Raw genomic sequence first — 14,794 nt, forward strand, 5'->3', positions numbered from 1 at the left:
AACTTCACATGGTTGGTAATTGCCCAGCCCTGTGATTTGCCTGGGTCTCTCTGCAGGGCCTCCCTGCCTTCAAGGGCATCAGCTGTTCCTCCACATTTTGTATCATCTGCAGAATTGCTTAATATCCCTCCCAGTCCTGTGTCCAAGGCACTTATGAAGATGTTGAAGAGCATGGGGCTGAGGATGGAGCCCTGTGGAACCCCACTAGTGACAGGTCTCCAGTCTGATGTCACACCATTGACTGTAACCCTTTGTGCCTGACCCAGCTGCTCACCCATCACGTGATGTGTTTATCCAGCTGAATATGGACATCTTGTCCAGTAGGATCCTGTGAGAGACAATATCAAAAGCTTTACTGAAATCCAAAAAGATGACACCAACTGGCTTCCCTTGATCAACTAGCTGGATTACCTTGTCATGAAAGGAAATGAGGTTTGATAAGCAGGACTTTCCTCCCATGAAGCTGTGCTGGCCATGAGTTATGGCTATGTTGTCATCACACTTTCAGGTGCTTTTCAATATCTCCCAGAATAATCTTCTCCATCACTTTACCAGGCACTGAAGTGACACTGACAGGCCTGCAGTATCTGGAATCCTCCTTCTTGCCCTTCTTGAAAATCAGGGCAGTGACTGCTCAAAAATCCTCAAGAGAAGCTTTGCAATGACATCAGACAGCTCTTTGAGGAGTATTGCATGAATCCTATCATGCCCCATAGATTCCTTCAGTCTGCAGGAGCCCTCCTTGGTGGGGCACAGCTCTGTCTGCAAACTCTGTTCCTCTGCTGAGCCTTGGGGAGAGGAGAGCCTCCAAGTCCTTGCTTCTCCTCCCCAGTCCATCTGACCTACAGGAGACCAGCCTTGGACCACACATGAGGGATTGGCCTGGAGCACCTCTGTCCTTGAAGATTCAGAGCTGGACGTGGCGCACAAATGGATGGCAGCTTACTTCTGTGGGTTTGGTTTATAGTCATATCTCAGCTGTGGGACTGGACTTTGTAAATTATTATCTTGAGTCATGCAGGTCTCTTTCCACAGGGCTCATTGGGCTCAATATTCTGCTCGGCTGTGCAAATGTTAACTGTAAGATTGACTTCAGCAGTGTCCCCGATTCTCTGAAATTGGTCATGGGTCTGTGTCAAGCTGGGTGTGGACAAGTGGATCCCTTTGGACTCCTGGCAGCTGGATGCAGCACCCACAGTGCCTGGGGAAGCCAACTTGTCCCTGCTTTGTGAAAACCAATGTGTTTCTGGTGTGCCTGTGTCTACTGTGCTGTGCAGGTTTGTGGGGAAGGCTCAGCAGCAGTTTCTTCCTTTTCACTTAAGCTGCCCCCTTTGTGTTCTTCTCTCACTGCTTTCCTTCCCAAACTCCCATTTGCTCAATTGATGAAGAAAGCCTTTCACAGTTTTGGCTTTACTTTAGTGTGAGCAGACAATAGCTGGTGGTTTGCTTGTGTTTTTTTTTCTCATGAATAAGCAAGATAGTAGTCTCATTAGCTCCCTGGAGGATACCCCCACCACCTGGCAAAACCATATAGTGGGGACAAATGTTTGGTGTGCTAGCAGCGCCCTTGGAAAACCCCTTTCTGAGCTCTAGCTCCTGGATCCAGTAGTTGCTACTCTCCAGGTCCAGTTCAACTGCTAGCGGCTCCTGAGGGTGCTGGGTAGGGCTTGAGGTGTGGACGTCTGGCCAGGTGTTGTTTTGGTTCACTGCAGGTGTCTGGGACATAGCAGATGCATGGCAGGGCACAGGCAGCTCCTTTGCCTCTCATGTTTCTTGTCAGTGTTGCAGCAGACCCTGGAGCAATGAGATGCTGGTGGCAAGTGTTCTCTTTCTGGTTGATGAGAAGGTAGTGCCTTCGCCTGTTTGAAGGCATCAAAGGGAAGTGGGTGTCTAGTTTGTGAGCTCTTGGGGCATCTGCATGTGGTTATTGGTGTCTGAGGAACTGGCTGAAATGCAGCCCGAGCTGTGAGTGCCTGAAAGCTGCTGTTGTGCCCTGGCTAATCCATGAGCTATACCATTTGGATGTAGTGGTTCTGCTAGGTACCTGCATGGTAAGTGCTTGACAACACCCACACACGCTGCTCCCCTTGGAGAAGGGGTCTTGGCTTAAGAGGATGTGGGCAGTTTGCTTTGGAGCCTGCTCTCCTGGCATCTGAGTTCCTCAGCTTTCTGAGGGAAAAGTTTGTTGCACCATGTGTTCAGGCTTTCACAAGCTGCTCTTTCAGATGCAGCTCCTGAAGCTGCTCTTGTTGTGCACTCACCCATCCCCATGGAGGCAACTGGGGCCACCTTGCTTTGCCACATGTTAAACTCCCTTTGCTGTTCTGTGAGGGGCTGGAAGGGAATCTTTCCAGTTACCTGGGCTGACCTGCTGCAATAAAGCCTCCTATAATTGTACACAGAGAGCCTGGCAAAAAGCTTAGTCTCAGCAGAGGATTAAATCTTGGGTTTTTTTTTTCTGAAGAGAGTCCTCTGCCTTGCATAGGAAGCTCTTCTGGTGCTCCAGAACCTCCATTGTTTCTAAAACTCAGGTTAGACTTTTACAGCATATTTAATTTTCTGTCTGTTGAATGTGGTGTTGGAGGTAACAAGTGTCTTTATGTTCTTTGTGTCCCTTGGCACTGCCTACTGTGAAACGAGATGTTCATGGTGTTAACTGAGGAAGAGAAGTGTGGTGCTGTCACAGCATCTGACCTCAACACAGTGATTGTTCTTTCCTGGCAAATCATATTATTGGACCTTTTGGACCACTCCTTGAGTGAGAGGACTGTGTTCTCCTCCTCTTCCTCCTACTCACTACATATTACCATATAGGGTTTTTTCCCTAGGCTTTTATACTAGCTGCCACCTTCAGCTGTTGGAAGTGGAAGGAAGGGCAGTGCAGCTGTTGGGAAAGCATTCATCAAGTTTTGAGGTTCTACCAATAAAGGTGACTGGGGAAAACATTCAGGCTGTGTGCTGGTACCCTAAAGACCAGTTAACTTCCTGAGGTAAAAGTCTTGGAAGTTTCTCAGAAGAAGAACTGCAGTGGGAGCATGCCATTGGGTTTACTTGGGTTTTATAGCTGCTGGCTAAAACTCTGTGCTCTGTACTTCTGTAACAGCATCTTTTTAGTGCTGGCCTGGGAGTGCCTTTATAGGATTCCTCAGGAAGGCTTAAGTAAGTAGTCTGGTTTGTATGAGGTAAAGGAGTTGATTTCCTCCCAGCCCCCAAGTATGGTCATACCCTCCTGTAAAATCTTGCTTTTTCAAAATACTCACAGCTTCCCTTCAAAACAAAAACATTCAAATGTAACAGCAAAGTTAGTAGTAGACTTGCAGAGATACTTTTCTTTTTCACCTGCACTGGAGGGTTTTGACTAGGCTGCCTTTGAGGTTTGGGGAAAACAAGCCAACCTGAAAATGAATTCTACTCCTCTCTCTGTCTCATTCAGAAAATTTCTGTATTGAAATCTCTTCTACATCAGCAGTGAACTATTGTATTGCTCAGCTGGTGTGTTGATTCTGATTTTTGTCTTGCAAAAGATGAGACTTATAATGTCTGTTGAAGAACGTGTCTTGGACTGCACAGGGCAGAAAAGGGGAGATCTGTAGTTAGAAACTCAGCTGGTGCTTTCCTTAAATTTCCAGCAGTCGTATGTTGTTCAGATGTCCAGTGTTGGATATAGATGGGGACGCCCTTTAAATTCCTGTCCTTTTCCTTCCATGTTGTCAAAAAGGCTGTGAGGGGAGGGACAAGATGGAGATGGGTCACTGCAAAACTGGGGCAAGCTTTGTGTGTGTTTGGGTTCCATATAAATTGTACCATTAATGGATGGATGTTCGCTTCCTTGGGGCCAGCAGCTGTGCTGCCATCAGGCTGACAGCCTGTTACTATGACAAGATTTTCTTCTCTTCCCTGATAAAGGTTTGACTTTGCAAATTCTTTTCCCTGCCTCACCAAATGCCAGAAGTCGGGTATCTAAAACAAACCTGCTGTGTCCTGGTTGCCCGGTGCCTGTTCCAGGGAAGGCGAGGATTGTGCTTGCCTGCCTTAGCCAAGTGGAGATCTCAGTTGTGGTTGTCTGACAAGAAAATGTGGTTTTCCTTTTCCTAGGAGCTGCAGTCCTGTTCTCTTGACTGTACCAAACTGAAATGCTCTTGTAGTTATGACAATCAAAAGGCATTTTTCTGCTCTGCTTGTTTGGCCACAGCTGCTGGAGCAGTTCCTTGTCTTGGCATCTCTGCTGGGATCTGACTCGGGCTCTGTTTACTGGAGGGGACAAAGCTGTAGCCAAGGCATTTGTGCTTCTGCCAGTGCTGCGAAATGCTTCTGCATGACCTTGGTCTTCTTGGGAGCCCTGCTCCAAGGTGTTGCTTGGGAAGTACAGAGAGTACCAAATCCCTTGCATCTTGCCAGCTCGTGCCCACTGTGGCAGTGCTGCCCATGGTCACCTATCTGGGCAGCCTGTGCTGGCCTCACCTGTAGCTATGACAGGCAGAGCAGGGAGCTAAGTCTGCATTGAGGATGGTGGCAATCCCTTCTGTAATCGTCTTCAGCAGGGATGTGGATGTCAGAAACATTTGACTTCAGTTGTCTATTTCCAGTTTTATTTCTCATTCTGTTGACTTTGCTCTGGGAAAACAGTCCAGCAGGGTGAAGGATCAGGAACTTGAGCCCTAGCTCTGTGCTCTGGCAAAAGTGTATGAGAAAGGAAAAAAAAAGGGAATTTTCTGGGAGGGAGAAGTGGTAGTACAACAAGGCAGAGCAGTCCTCTGAGCCTGTTGGGTGTGAGCTGACAGCACTGCTAGAGAGTACAAAGTGCTGTGGATGGGAGCTCAGTGCCCCAGGAGACCTCAGTACCTCTTGCAGTAGGCAAGCTCGATGCACTTGTAGGTTGGAGGCATCTGGTAAGGCAAAGCTTACTCTCCTTGGAAGACTGTGTTGTGGAATCTTTTCTTAGCTTTTCTTTGAGGTGCCAGACTTCCCAGTTGGCTGTGGCAAGTGTTTGATGTGCCCAAAGACCTTGGCTTGTTTTGATACTGTGCCTGTTTTGAGGAATGTTAGAAAACTGTTGTTTGGAGGAGAGGAGTCTGTGCTGGGAACCATATGATTAAATAACCAGGCTTCCTCAGCCCTCAATTAGTGGAGCAGTCATCAAACCTCTGACTGTCCCTGTGTATTTTAGGTGTGTGTGGCTCACTCTAAAGCCTGATGCTGCAAGATCTGCATCCATAGCAAGAATGCTCTGGTAGAACAGCTCATCTCTTTCTGGATGTGTACACAGATCTGTTGCAAAAGTGTGGGACACTCCTCTGCCCTCAGTGATTCTCAGTGTCTCCTGATGTTTGGTATAGTACCATGAAAGGCTACATTTCTAGCTTAGCAGGAAAGTACAAAACTCCTAAAACCATGTGAGTGACAGGTGCATAGAGGTGGGGCTTCATTTTTTTTCCTCTCCTTATTTTTTATTTTCACCAGCTCTTTCCCACCACTTCATAAAACTCAAACCCCTTTTCCTAGAAACCATCAGTGTCCAAAGCCAGTATTTTGATGATATAAACAGGCTTCTTTCCTTGTGCTTTGCTTCAGTACAGTACTGGACTGTTTTCCTAGAAATCCACTAAGAAAAGCCAATTTCACTGTTGGTGTAGTTGTGTCACAAAAGGCAAACACTAAGTGGCCTCTGAGACACAGAGTATGGCAAGGCTGCAAATATTCAAATGCTTTGTGAGCAGCAAGTACGGAGGCAAAACTGCTCTTGACTTACCCCTTTGAGAGAAAAAAATAGCTGCTACCTTTGTGTCACATAGTCCCCTCCTCCACTTCCTTGGATGCCCTGTAAAAGTTAATTCATTACTGTTAGTAAAGGGCTCTGCATTTGTCTGCTGCCAAATGCCGCTGGGGTACCCTGTGCTTCTGCTGGGTCTGCTTGTTTGCTTTCCCTCTTGGCAGCGTGCTGTGACATGGCCTTCTCCAGGGGAGTGAAACTAATCATTGGAAACAAGCAACCCTCCAACTGCACAAAACACAGAGCAGCAAAGCCTGGAGCCTCGCTGACACTGCCTGCAAGGAAAACTGTGTTCCCAGTCGGCTGCTGGGTCATGCAAGGCGTTTTCCTCTTGTGCCATAAGTTTTGAATCTGAATTGTTCCATGGAAATACTTTTTATGTCCTCATTTTTGTACTCTGCCCATGGCGGGGGTGGAGGGGAGTGGGGTTAGAACTAGATGATCTTTGAGGACTCTTTCAACCCAAGCCTTTCTAGGATGATTTCTGTGTTTCTGTGATACGCTTTTTTCTGCGTTCTGGTAGTTTGCTACAATGCCTGAAATATGCTGGGCTGCCAGATCGTCTCGATGGGACGTGAGAACAATCCTCACTCTGACCTCTTTCATACGGGCGATTAAATATTGAAACTTTGGTCGTGCAAGGCGTTTTCCTCTTGTGCCATAAGTTTTGAATCTGAATTGTTCCATGGAAATACTTTTTATGTCCTCATTTTTGTACTCTGCCCATGGCGGGGGTGGAGGGGAGTGGGGTTAGAACTAGATGATCTTTGAGGACTCTTTCAACCCAAGCCTTTCTAGGATGATTTCTGTGTTTCTGTGATACGCTTTTTTCTGCGTTCTGGTAGTTTGCTACAATGCCTGAAATATGCTGGGCTGCCAGATCGTCTCGATGGGACGTGAGAACAATCCTCACTCTGACCTCTTTCATACGGGCGATTAAATATTGAAACTTTCTGTTCGTTCTCTTCCTGCCCCTCCCCATTCTTTCAGAGCGCTGAACAAAAGGAGAGCCTGGGCCCGGCTCGCTGAGACGCGGGGTGAATGAATGCAGTGACCGACATGGTGCTGAACCCTTCCCGAGACAGCGCTGCAAGGAAGCCGCCTCTCCAGACTGGTGGCCTCCAGGAAGGCTGCCAGTTCCCATTCCCGCTGGAGCTGTGGGTGGAGAGGCGGCTTCCTGCAGCTGCTTCACCTTGCTGGCAGGGCAGCGGAGGGTCTGCCCTGCACGGGGAGCCCGAAGAGCCTGGATTGCTGTCGGGAGACAGCAGACTTGCTTGGTGTTTGCTGTGCTGCTCCAGGCACTGCCATGCCTTCCTGCTGGCGTGGTGCTGCACAGGAGCCTTGGGTGCCCCCTGTGCTGGCTGGGGACACAGGTTCACGGGTTCTTGTTGCTTTGCAGCATCTGCGTGGGGCAGGGCTGGCTGTCCTGGCCAGCCAGGGTGAGGCTTCCCCTTGATGTGGGTGAAGAGGTTGAGCAACTCAGCCCAGGAGGCTCTGATTCAGCCTTTTCCTTGCTCTTGCAAATCATTGTGACCCTTTTAATTTACTTGTCTGCAGCTTCTAATTTATTTTTTTCCCTGCAACAGAATTGGAAGAGTTGTAGTTGTAGCTGTCTTCCTAACCTGCCATGCTTAGGGTGGACTACATGGGAGACAGAAATGGGCTGGCAGAAATTCAGGAAACTGATGTTCATTACATTTTTCTTCTAGAAAGCAGACTCCTCTGTGTGACTGAGGTCTCTTGTGTGGAATTGAACCTGTACTGGATTTGCATCAGCAAGAAATACCTGGGCTTTAATTTCAGGACAATAATCGTTGCTTGCTGCAATGTAAAAGCTTTGTTATATTTGGATTTTGAGTGCACGTGCCAGTGAATTGGTGGGGAAGGTTATTTAATGAGGGGATGGAAGGGATGATAGGCGGGAAAGCTGGCACCCTGATGATAATGCTGTTGGTGGGATCCAGGGAAAATGTGTATGTATAAAAGTAAATTATTGTCTGCTGTGATGCACTGTGTTTTGTCCTAATAGAGAAAGTTGGTCAGTGGAGCTCCCAAACATTTCCCACTGCTGGGATGGAAGTTCCAGTGCTGTTTGAAATGAGTACAGTGTATTAACAGAGAATAACTCTGTTCATTTTTATCTTCCTGTTTTGATTTGGTCCTCATTTTCCAAACACTGTGTTTTGTGATGAAACTCTATGGAGTTTTATCTTCCTGGGCAGCAGAGATGGAAAAACTTGATCATGTTTGAATGCAGTCAGAAGGGGGAATATTTGCTGCTGCCACATGATTACTTTTATGAAATTTTTTTTATAGGCTGCATCAAATTCACAGTAGAAATGAAAACTTTGCAGGGAGAAATAAAATGACTTTCACCTGTTCTGTGTCAACATCTACGTTTTTCTGGCAGTAGGTCAGTCTGTACTACTTTATCAAAGGAAAATTGTTTCCTTAGTTAACTAGTGGCTCTTCATCACAAATCAGTAGCTGAGTGCATAAGTGCTTTTACCAAATGTAAGCTGAGGAAATATGAAGGAGTGGCACCTGAAAGGTAAAGCTTCTTTAAAACACTCTACTGGATCCCTCCAAACAATCCTAATGATGGAGTTTGCTTCAAAAGCTAAATTCATCATCTCAAAGGTACACAGCAAGTGAAAGGTGATGTGCCATGATACTGACTGAAGAAGCTACTCAGTGAACAAGTGTGAGTTTGTTATTCTTGCTCAGATTCTCTTGAATGGGCTGGCATCTGTGCTTAATTCACTGATCAGTGGGAGTGTGGCAGCTGTAGAGTGAGGATGGTGGGATGAGTGTGTGTGTTTAAATTACTTGGGTGTGATACAGAAGTTTAATATTAGCACAAAGCACAGGAAAATTTAAATTGCTCCTCCGGGAACACACACGGAATCTGTGGCAGCGCTGAGCACTGAATTTAGGGCTTAATTTGTTAATGTCTTATTTTCCCGCGTTACCGTCCTCGTAATGTTTTCTTCTTGTGTTGTAATATGTGTGAGAATACTTTCTTGTTTTCCTTCCGCGAGGCCTTGTTGGTAAGTGTGACCTTTCCAATTAATTGCCAACAAATGTTTTGGCAGTTACATTTCAACTTCGAACGCACAAAAATTACTTTCAGTGTGGCTCCTTGGCAAACTCCCGTTGGCAGAATGGGTGATCCCGGTGATTTGCTGGGACTGCCAGAGCAGCATGGAGAGAGCTGTGTCCTGTTCCCACATCTTTAAGCAGAGCTCGGGCTTGTTTTGAAGTGCTGCCCTGTTTGTTGATAGCGGTGCCTACAGACATCTCTCTCTCTCTCTCTCCGTCGTCAGAATGATGGCAAAGCAAGATACCTCCGGACTGAGCCTTTCCTGCTGCTGGCGCGTGTGTTTGTTTTGCTCCCATGTGTCGTCATTTTATGCGGAGGCATCCCTTCAAAGGGATGGAGGGAGTGTCACTGCTCCTCATTCTGTCCCTAGCCAGGGATTTAACAAGCAGTACTGAGGTAATCCCGTCTCTGGCGGCCGTGCTCCTCAGGCAGCGATCTTATCTTGCTGTGAAAGCTCCAGAGATCCCTCTTGTCGGTGCTGGGATGGAGGTGCGGCTGGAAGTGACTCAGAGGGAAAAGCATCCATCCGGAGCTGGTCCCTCCATCCAGGCTGGCCAGCTACAGCAACACCCGTGTGGTGCTGTGGTCTTCAGCCTCAGCAAGGTCTCTGCAGCACAGGGATTGCACTGCCGAGGTGTGCTGAGCTCTGCTTCTGTCATTTCCTGGGCTGCAGGCAGCCTAGTGTTTCACTTCATGCGCTGCCCTTGTTTAGGGATTTCCTGGCATCCTCCTATTGAGGGCAGAGATACTTATCTTGCATCTCAAATGAAATTTCAGGTCCTAGAGAGAGTAATTAATATTCTGGGTATTGCACGGTCCTGTTGGTGTGACAGCTCTGTTCCCAGTAATATCACTATTCTTCCTTCCTTTTTTTTTTTTTTTAAACATTTTATGGAAACAAGAGAGCTTATTTCAGTCTGAAGGTATTTATCATATTTTGTTTTTTCTTCTTTACCCAGCATCCAACGAGCTGCACTGGTGGTTCTGGAAAATTACTACCGAGATTTCACAGTCTACAACCCAGCCTTGTTAACAGCCTCCAAATCCCGAGCAGCCAAGCACATGGCTGGCCTGAAAGTCTACAATGTTGATGGTAGGTGAGGTGAAATGTAGTCTCTCAGACTGAGTGGGACGGGGAAGGGCTGGATTTGCTTTATGCTTTGTTGTGCACGCATTCTCACCTTTTTGCTTTGCCAAGTCCTTGTCTCTTGCTGGAAATCTTCCTAGCAGCGCTGTGTTTGCCAGTTCCAGATGACTTTACAGATGTGTTTAGCCCACAATAAGGCTTTTGTCTTTGCCAGGTGAAATGGCCAGGTTTTGGGTCGGGCTTAATTGTCATGTGGCTTGACACTTTTCAGCACCTCTGCTTGTCTCAAGCAGCCTCTGCTTTTTGCCACCCTTGGGTCATCTCTTTAGTTGTGATAGTACAATAAACACAACTTTTAACTTAAATGAGTTCCCCAGTCGTTTATTGTGCTGCTTTCACATGCAGCCTTCAGGAAGGTGAAGGAGCCACGGTGTGAGCAGCAGTTGCTGATGAAAGTGATGCTCATCAGCCTGCAGTCTCAGCACTAAATGAGCCTGGCTCACCCGTGGCCATGGAAATTCAAACACCGATAACGATCCCCATTGAGATTTGCCGTTCTACAAACGTTCTCAGGCTTTGGGGCTTTGAAAAGCGGATGGGTGTGTGGATGCTCAAAGCAGTGAAAACTGGACTTAATCATTTGACACTCTTAAACCCTATCGGTGAAAGCCATGCTTGTTAAGCAAGGTGTGCCCAGCAGCCTTAGTAGAGGCGCACATTCCTTTGGAGGAGTCAGAGCTGAGTAGCAAAGCTTTTATGGTGAAGGATGGCTGAAGTTGTGTGACAAAACGTGGTAAAGGCACGTCCTGCCCATGAATTTGTTAGCATTGAAAGGCTTTGAGAGCTGGGAAGAGGGGACTAAAGGGACTTAGCTGGGCAAGGTGGCTCTGTGTGCATATTGTGGAGACTGAAATATGAAGAGTATCTGTCATATTGAAAAACATGAGACATGATTGTTTTACTTTCAGCAAAGTTTCAGTGCCTTATAGGTGTGGAATATTTTGTTTTCGTTTTCCTTTTTGGTTTGTTTGGTTTTTTCTTTTTTGCTGAGTTTTAAAAACCTTATCCTAAAGACTTCTCCAACCTCATGCAGCACTCGTGGGTCCATAACATTGATTGGAGGTTTAGATCCTTACAGTGAGATATTCCCATCCTGACAGAGGAAGAGGAAGGACAGGTTGACCATCATGTATCCTTTGCTGCCTGGAGTGCTGCTCTTGGTTGAGTTTGCTGGAGAGGGGAAGGAAGCAGACATGCAAACAGAAGTGCTGTGTTTTTCTAGAGGTGCAATCATTCATTCCAGCTGCCTGCTCTCAGTGAGGCCAGGTGCAGGGAAGGTGAGGGCCTCCTGATGCCACAGAGGTGTCTGCAGGCTATTCAGACCCCACAGCCTGCCAGGCTGGCTGCAGGGTGTGCCATCCTGATTGCTGGCTGGTCTTCTCAGGAGCTGGCATGCTCTCTTTTCCTGCAGCACCTGCTGGGACAGTGGGACTCCCCAGCTCAGAGAAGGCCTGTCAGTCTGGTAGTGTGAGTGGCTCAGAAGCTGCTAGCTCATGAGGCTTTGTTAGAGGAGAAGGAACCAGAAGCAAGCTGCAGATGTGGCTGGCAACCTTTCCAAGTGTCAAGCTTGTGGGCCTGCCAGGGCCTGGAAACTCCTGCCTTCCCTTCTGGGGCAGTACCACTTGCTTGGACTGCTCTGTGTGCAGTGCTGCTGCCTTTGTGGACATGGAAATCCCAGGCTTAGAAGCATGTCATTAAGAAGATTCTATCCATCTTACAAAGCAAAGTGTAGTTCTGGCTGCAGCTTACCCTGGCAGGCTGACAGTCTGTTATACCCTTCTTGTAAAGAGACAGTAATGCTATTAAGGCAGACTAATTTGTTGACAGCTTTTGTATTTGGTACTGCAGCAGCCAGGAAAGAAAAACGTATTGCTGTAATCTCTCTTATGCAGAATGGGAAGGTTCACCTTCAAAACCAGGATTTTCATTGCCAGGTGTAGTCAATGAGGCAAATTACAGATGTAACCCAAATTTGGGAGCTAGTGTCTCCCTTGAGTCATATCCTCCATTTCAGGGCTGTCAAACAAAGTCTGAAATGTTTAGACTCTTAAGAAGCTATTTGTGTTTGTTCTTCCCACTGCTGAGTTTCAGGCTTCTGTCTTGGAATCTGGTTTGGGCTTTTTAGGAAAAAAATTAAAAAGAGTTGCCCTTGCTTGAGCAGAATAATTTTGAGCATGTCTGTGCAATTGATTTGCCCTAACCACTTCCAGCTGAGGGTGTGGGCAAGAGGAGTTTGGCACAAATCAGCTCTTGGTGGCTTGGAGTTAGTCCTAGACTACCACTTAGCTGTGGGTAGACCCACCTCTGCCCCCTGTTTGGATGGAAGTGTTTGTAAGCTCTTCTGGGGCAACACCAACACTTTTTCCTCTTCCTACCTGAAAAGCCAGAGCTGAGGGCTTCATGGGAGACTTGAAGAACCTAGTACTGTATTTTAAGGTCACAGTTAAGGTCTTGTAGTAGGCAGCTCTGTGGGCTGACTGAGTGTTACAAAGCAGATTGCAGCTTCCCTGTTCCTGTGGCTCTCTAGGAGCTGTTAAGAGCAGCAGAAGTTCTAATAGCTGGTGCTGCTCAGAGTGCCATGAGAAGCTGCTACACATACAGACCCCATCTTACCCTGCTGTGGGACTGCTGCTCTGACAGCATCTGCCCTCCTGGGAAACTCTATGCTTTGCCTAAAGGTGACCCTGCTGTCCCCTGCATCCTGTTTCTCGTTCCTGTGAATGACTGTGTGGAGTTTGGCTTTCATTTATTCATCTCCATGTCTCATTATGTTCTTGTGTTTGTCTCTCTCCTCTTTCCAACTTCTCACTTTTTGTGCTCTCACTCTGTCTTGATGCTGAAATGTGATATGCTCCAGCTGCCCTTGCCTTCAAACTGAAAGCATATATAATGGGGGGTAAGTTGCATCCTTGGCATGTTCACCTCACTCTGCCTTTGTGTATATTGTGAGACCCTCCATCCCAACTAACTTCCCTTGTCCACGTGCCAGAACGCCCTCTCCAAGCTTGTGCTGCCTTGCAGGGTTTCTGCCGGAGCTCCTGAGGACCGGGGAAGGGTTTATAGCGTTGGCTGGGAAGGCTGCAGCCCCAGAGCGCAGTGACAGCTGCCGTGGGGTGCTGCTCTGCCCCAGCCCTGTGGCACTGACCCAGCCTTTATCTCCTGTGTGCCCGTCCTTGTCCCCCAGGCCCAGGTAACAACGCGTCGGGGCAGTCCCGGGCCATGATCGCGGCCGCCGCCCGGCGCAGGGACTCCAGCCACAACGAGCTCTACTACGAGGAGGCCGACCACGAGCGCCGCGTGAGGAAACGCCGCGCCAGGTAAAGCCACCCTGTCCCGGGTGCCGCTGTGGGGCTTGCTGAGCCTGGAGGGTGCCCCCAGCCCACCATGGAGGGCTGGCAGTAAATCTGTCACAGGGAGGGAGCTTAGGAAACACAGATGCCTAAGGGACGGTGGCAGCTCGCAACTGGAATTGTCGGAAGAACATATGTGCAGCTGAGCTCATGTATGTGAGGCAGATGAGCTAATGCAGTGTCGTGGATTAGGGAACAGTCCCGTGCTTGACAAGTCTGTAGTTACTTGCTGTAGGAAATCCCATTATTTTTGCTCATGCCCAGGTTTGTCAGCTGAGGTAATCTAGGGACAGGATCGGTGGAGTGCTTGATGTTGCCTGTTCATAGGTGAGGAGAATATTTGTGTTTGCAGGCTAGTCAGAGGGGCAGTTTGACTGGCTTTCAATGAGTTGAGGAGGAAAGACTTGACCACAAGCAGTTACATTTTATTTTGAAACATAGATGTCCTCTGCCAGTCATGCTTAGGCTGCAGAGTTGATGCTTTGTTGGGGTGACCCAAGACAGTGAGTGCCCTGTTTACTCAGGAGCCAATTGCAGTCTGTAGTTAGCATACCTAACAGTTTGAGGCAAGTTACTTATGGGCAGGCTCCCCTGGACTGAGCCTGTGTTTGGAAGGAATGTGTCATAACTGGAAGGAGCTGACTTGTTTTGAATTTTCTTTTGGCAGTTTGTTTCACTGGAAAAGTGCTGGCACTACGTCCCCTCCTTGCCTGCTTCAGTCTGACCTGTGCTCTATATATAGCCTCTGTCTTTTAGGCCCTCTTCCAGCCTCAGAGCGATAGGAACTTAAACTTGCCATTCTATGAAGTGTAGGATCCTAACCTGGGCACATCTCCTGTGCTTGCTGAGTTTGGTTAGAACAACTGCTTAGTCAGAGGGGAAACTGTCAGTCACTAGGTAAGTCCAGATGTTTCAGGCCAGGAGCTTAAAACTGATTTCCACCCCTACTTCCCCCATGTCAAATTAAACAAAATGGGCAAAGGTCGGGGAACTTAAGGAACTTAAACTTGCCATTCTATGAAGTGTAGGATCCTAACCTGGGCACATCTCCTGTGCTTGCTGAGTTTGGTTAGAACAACTGCTTAGTCAGAGGGGAAACTGTCAGTCACTAGGTAAGTCCAGTAGTTTCAGGCCAGGAGTTTAAAACTGATTTCCACCCCTACCTCCCCCATGTCAAATTAAACAAAATGGGCAAAGGTCGGGACTTCTCATGCTGTTCCTCATGTACAGCCTGAATGCAGTGTGCTGTATTTCTGCTTGTGGTGAGGCAGTGCCCCTGGCTTTAAGATGCATTGGATATTGAGATCGTTGTGGACAGTCATTGGTGACTTGAGAGAAAATTAGGTATAAAACAAGTCCTGTCTGAAGGGGCCGAAGAGTCCTGTTGGGTGGCTCTTCCGTTATTGTATTTTCCTCAGCCCCTC

The 14,794-nt window shown here is 47.7% G+C and overlaps 1 protein-coding gene across 1 annotated transcript in view; it reads left to right on the forward strand.

Moving 5' to 3' along the window:
- Positions 1-14,794, forward strand: part of VANGL1 (VANGL planar cell polarity protein 1) — a 42,795-nt gene that overhangs the window by 23,638 nt on the left and 4,363 nt on the right. The window contains exons 5-6 of the mRNA XM_039718005.1: positions 9,833-9,966; positions 13,205-13,337. Of these exons, the coding sequence (XP_039573939.1) occupies positions 9,833-9,966; positions 13,205-13,337 (267 nt within the window). The remainder of the gene's footprint in view (positions 1-9,832; positions 9,967-13,204; positions 13,338-14,794) is intronic.

Source organism: Passer montanus, unplaced genomic scaffold (assembly GCF_014805655.1).
Source record: "Passer montanus isolate IOZ18808 unplaced genomic scaffold, ASM1480565v1 scaffold39, whole genome shotgun sequence".
NCBI lineage: Eukaryota > Metazoa > Chordata > Aves > Passeriformes > Passeridae > Passer > Passer montanus.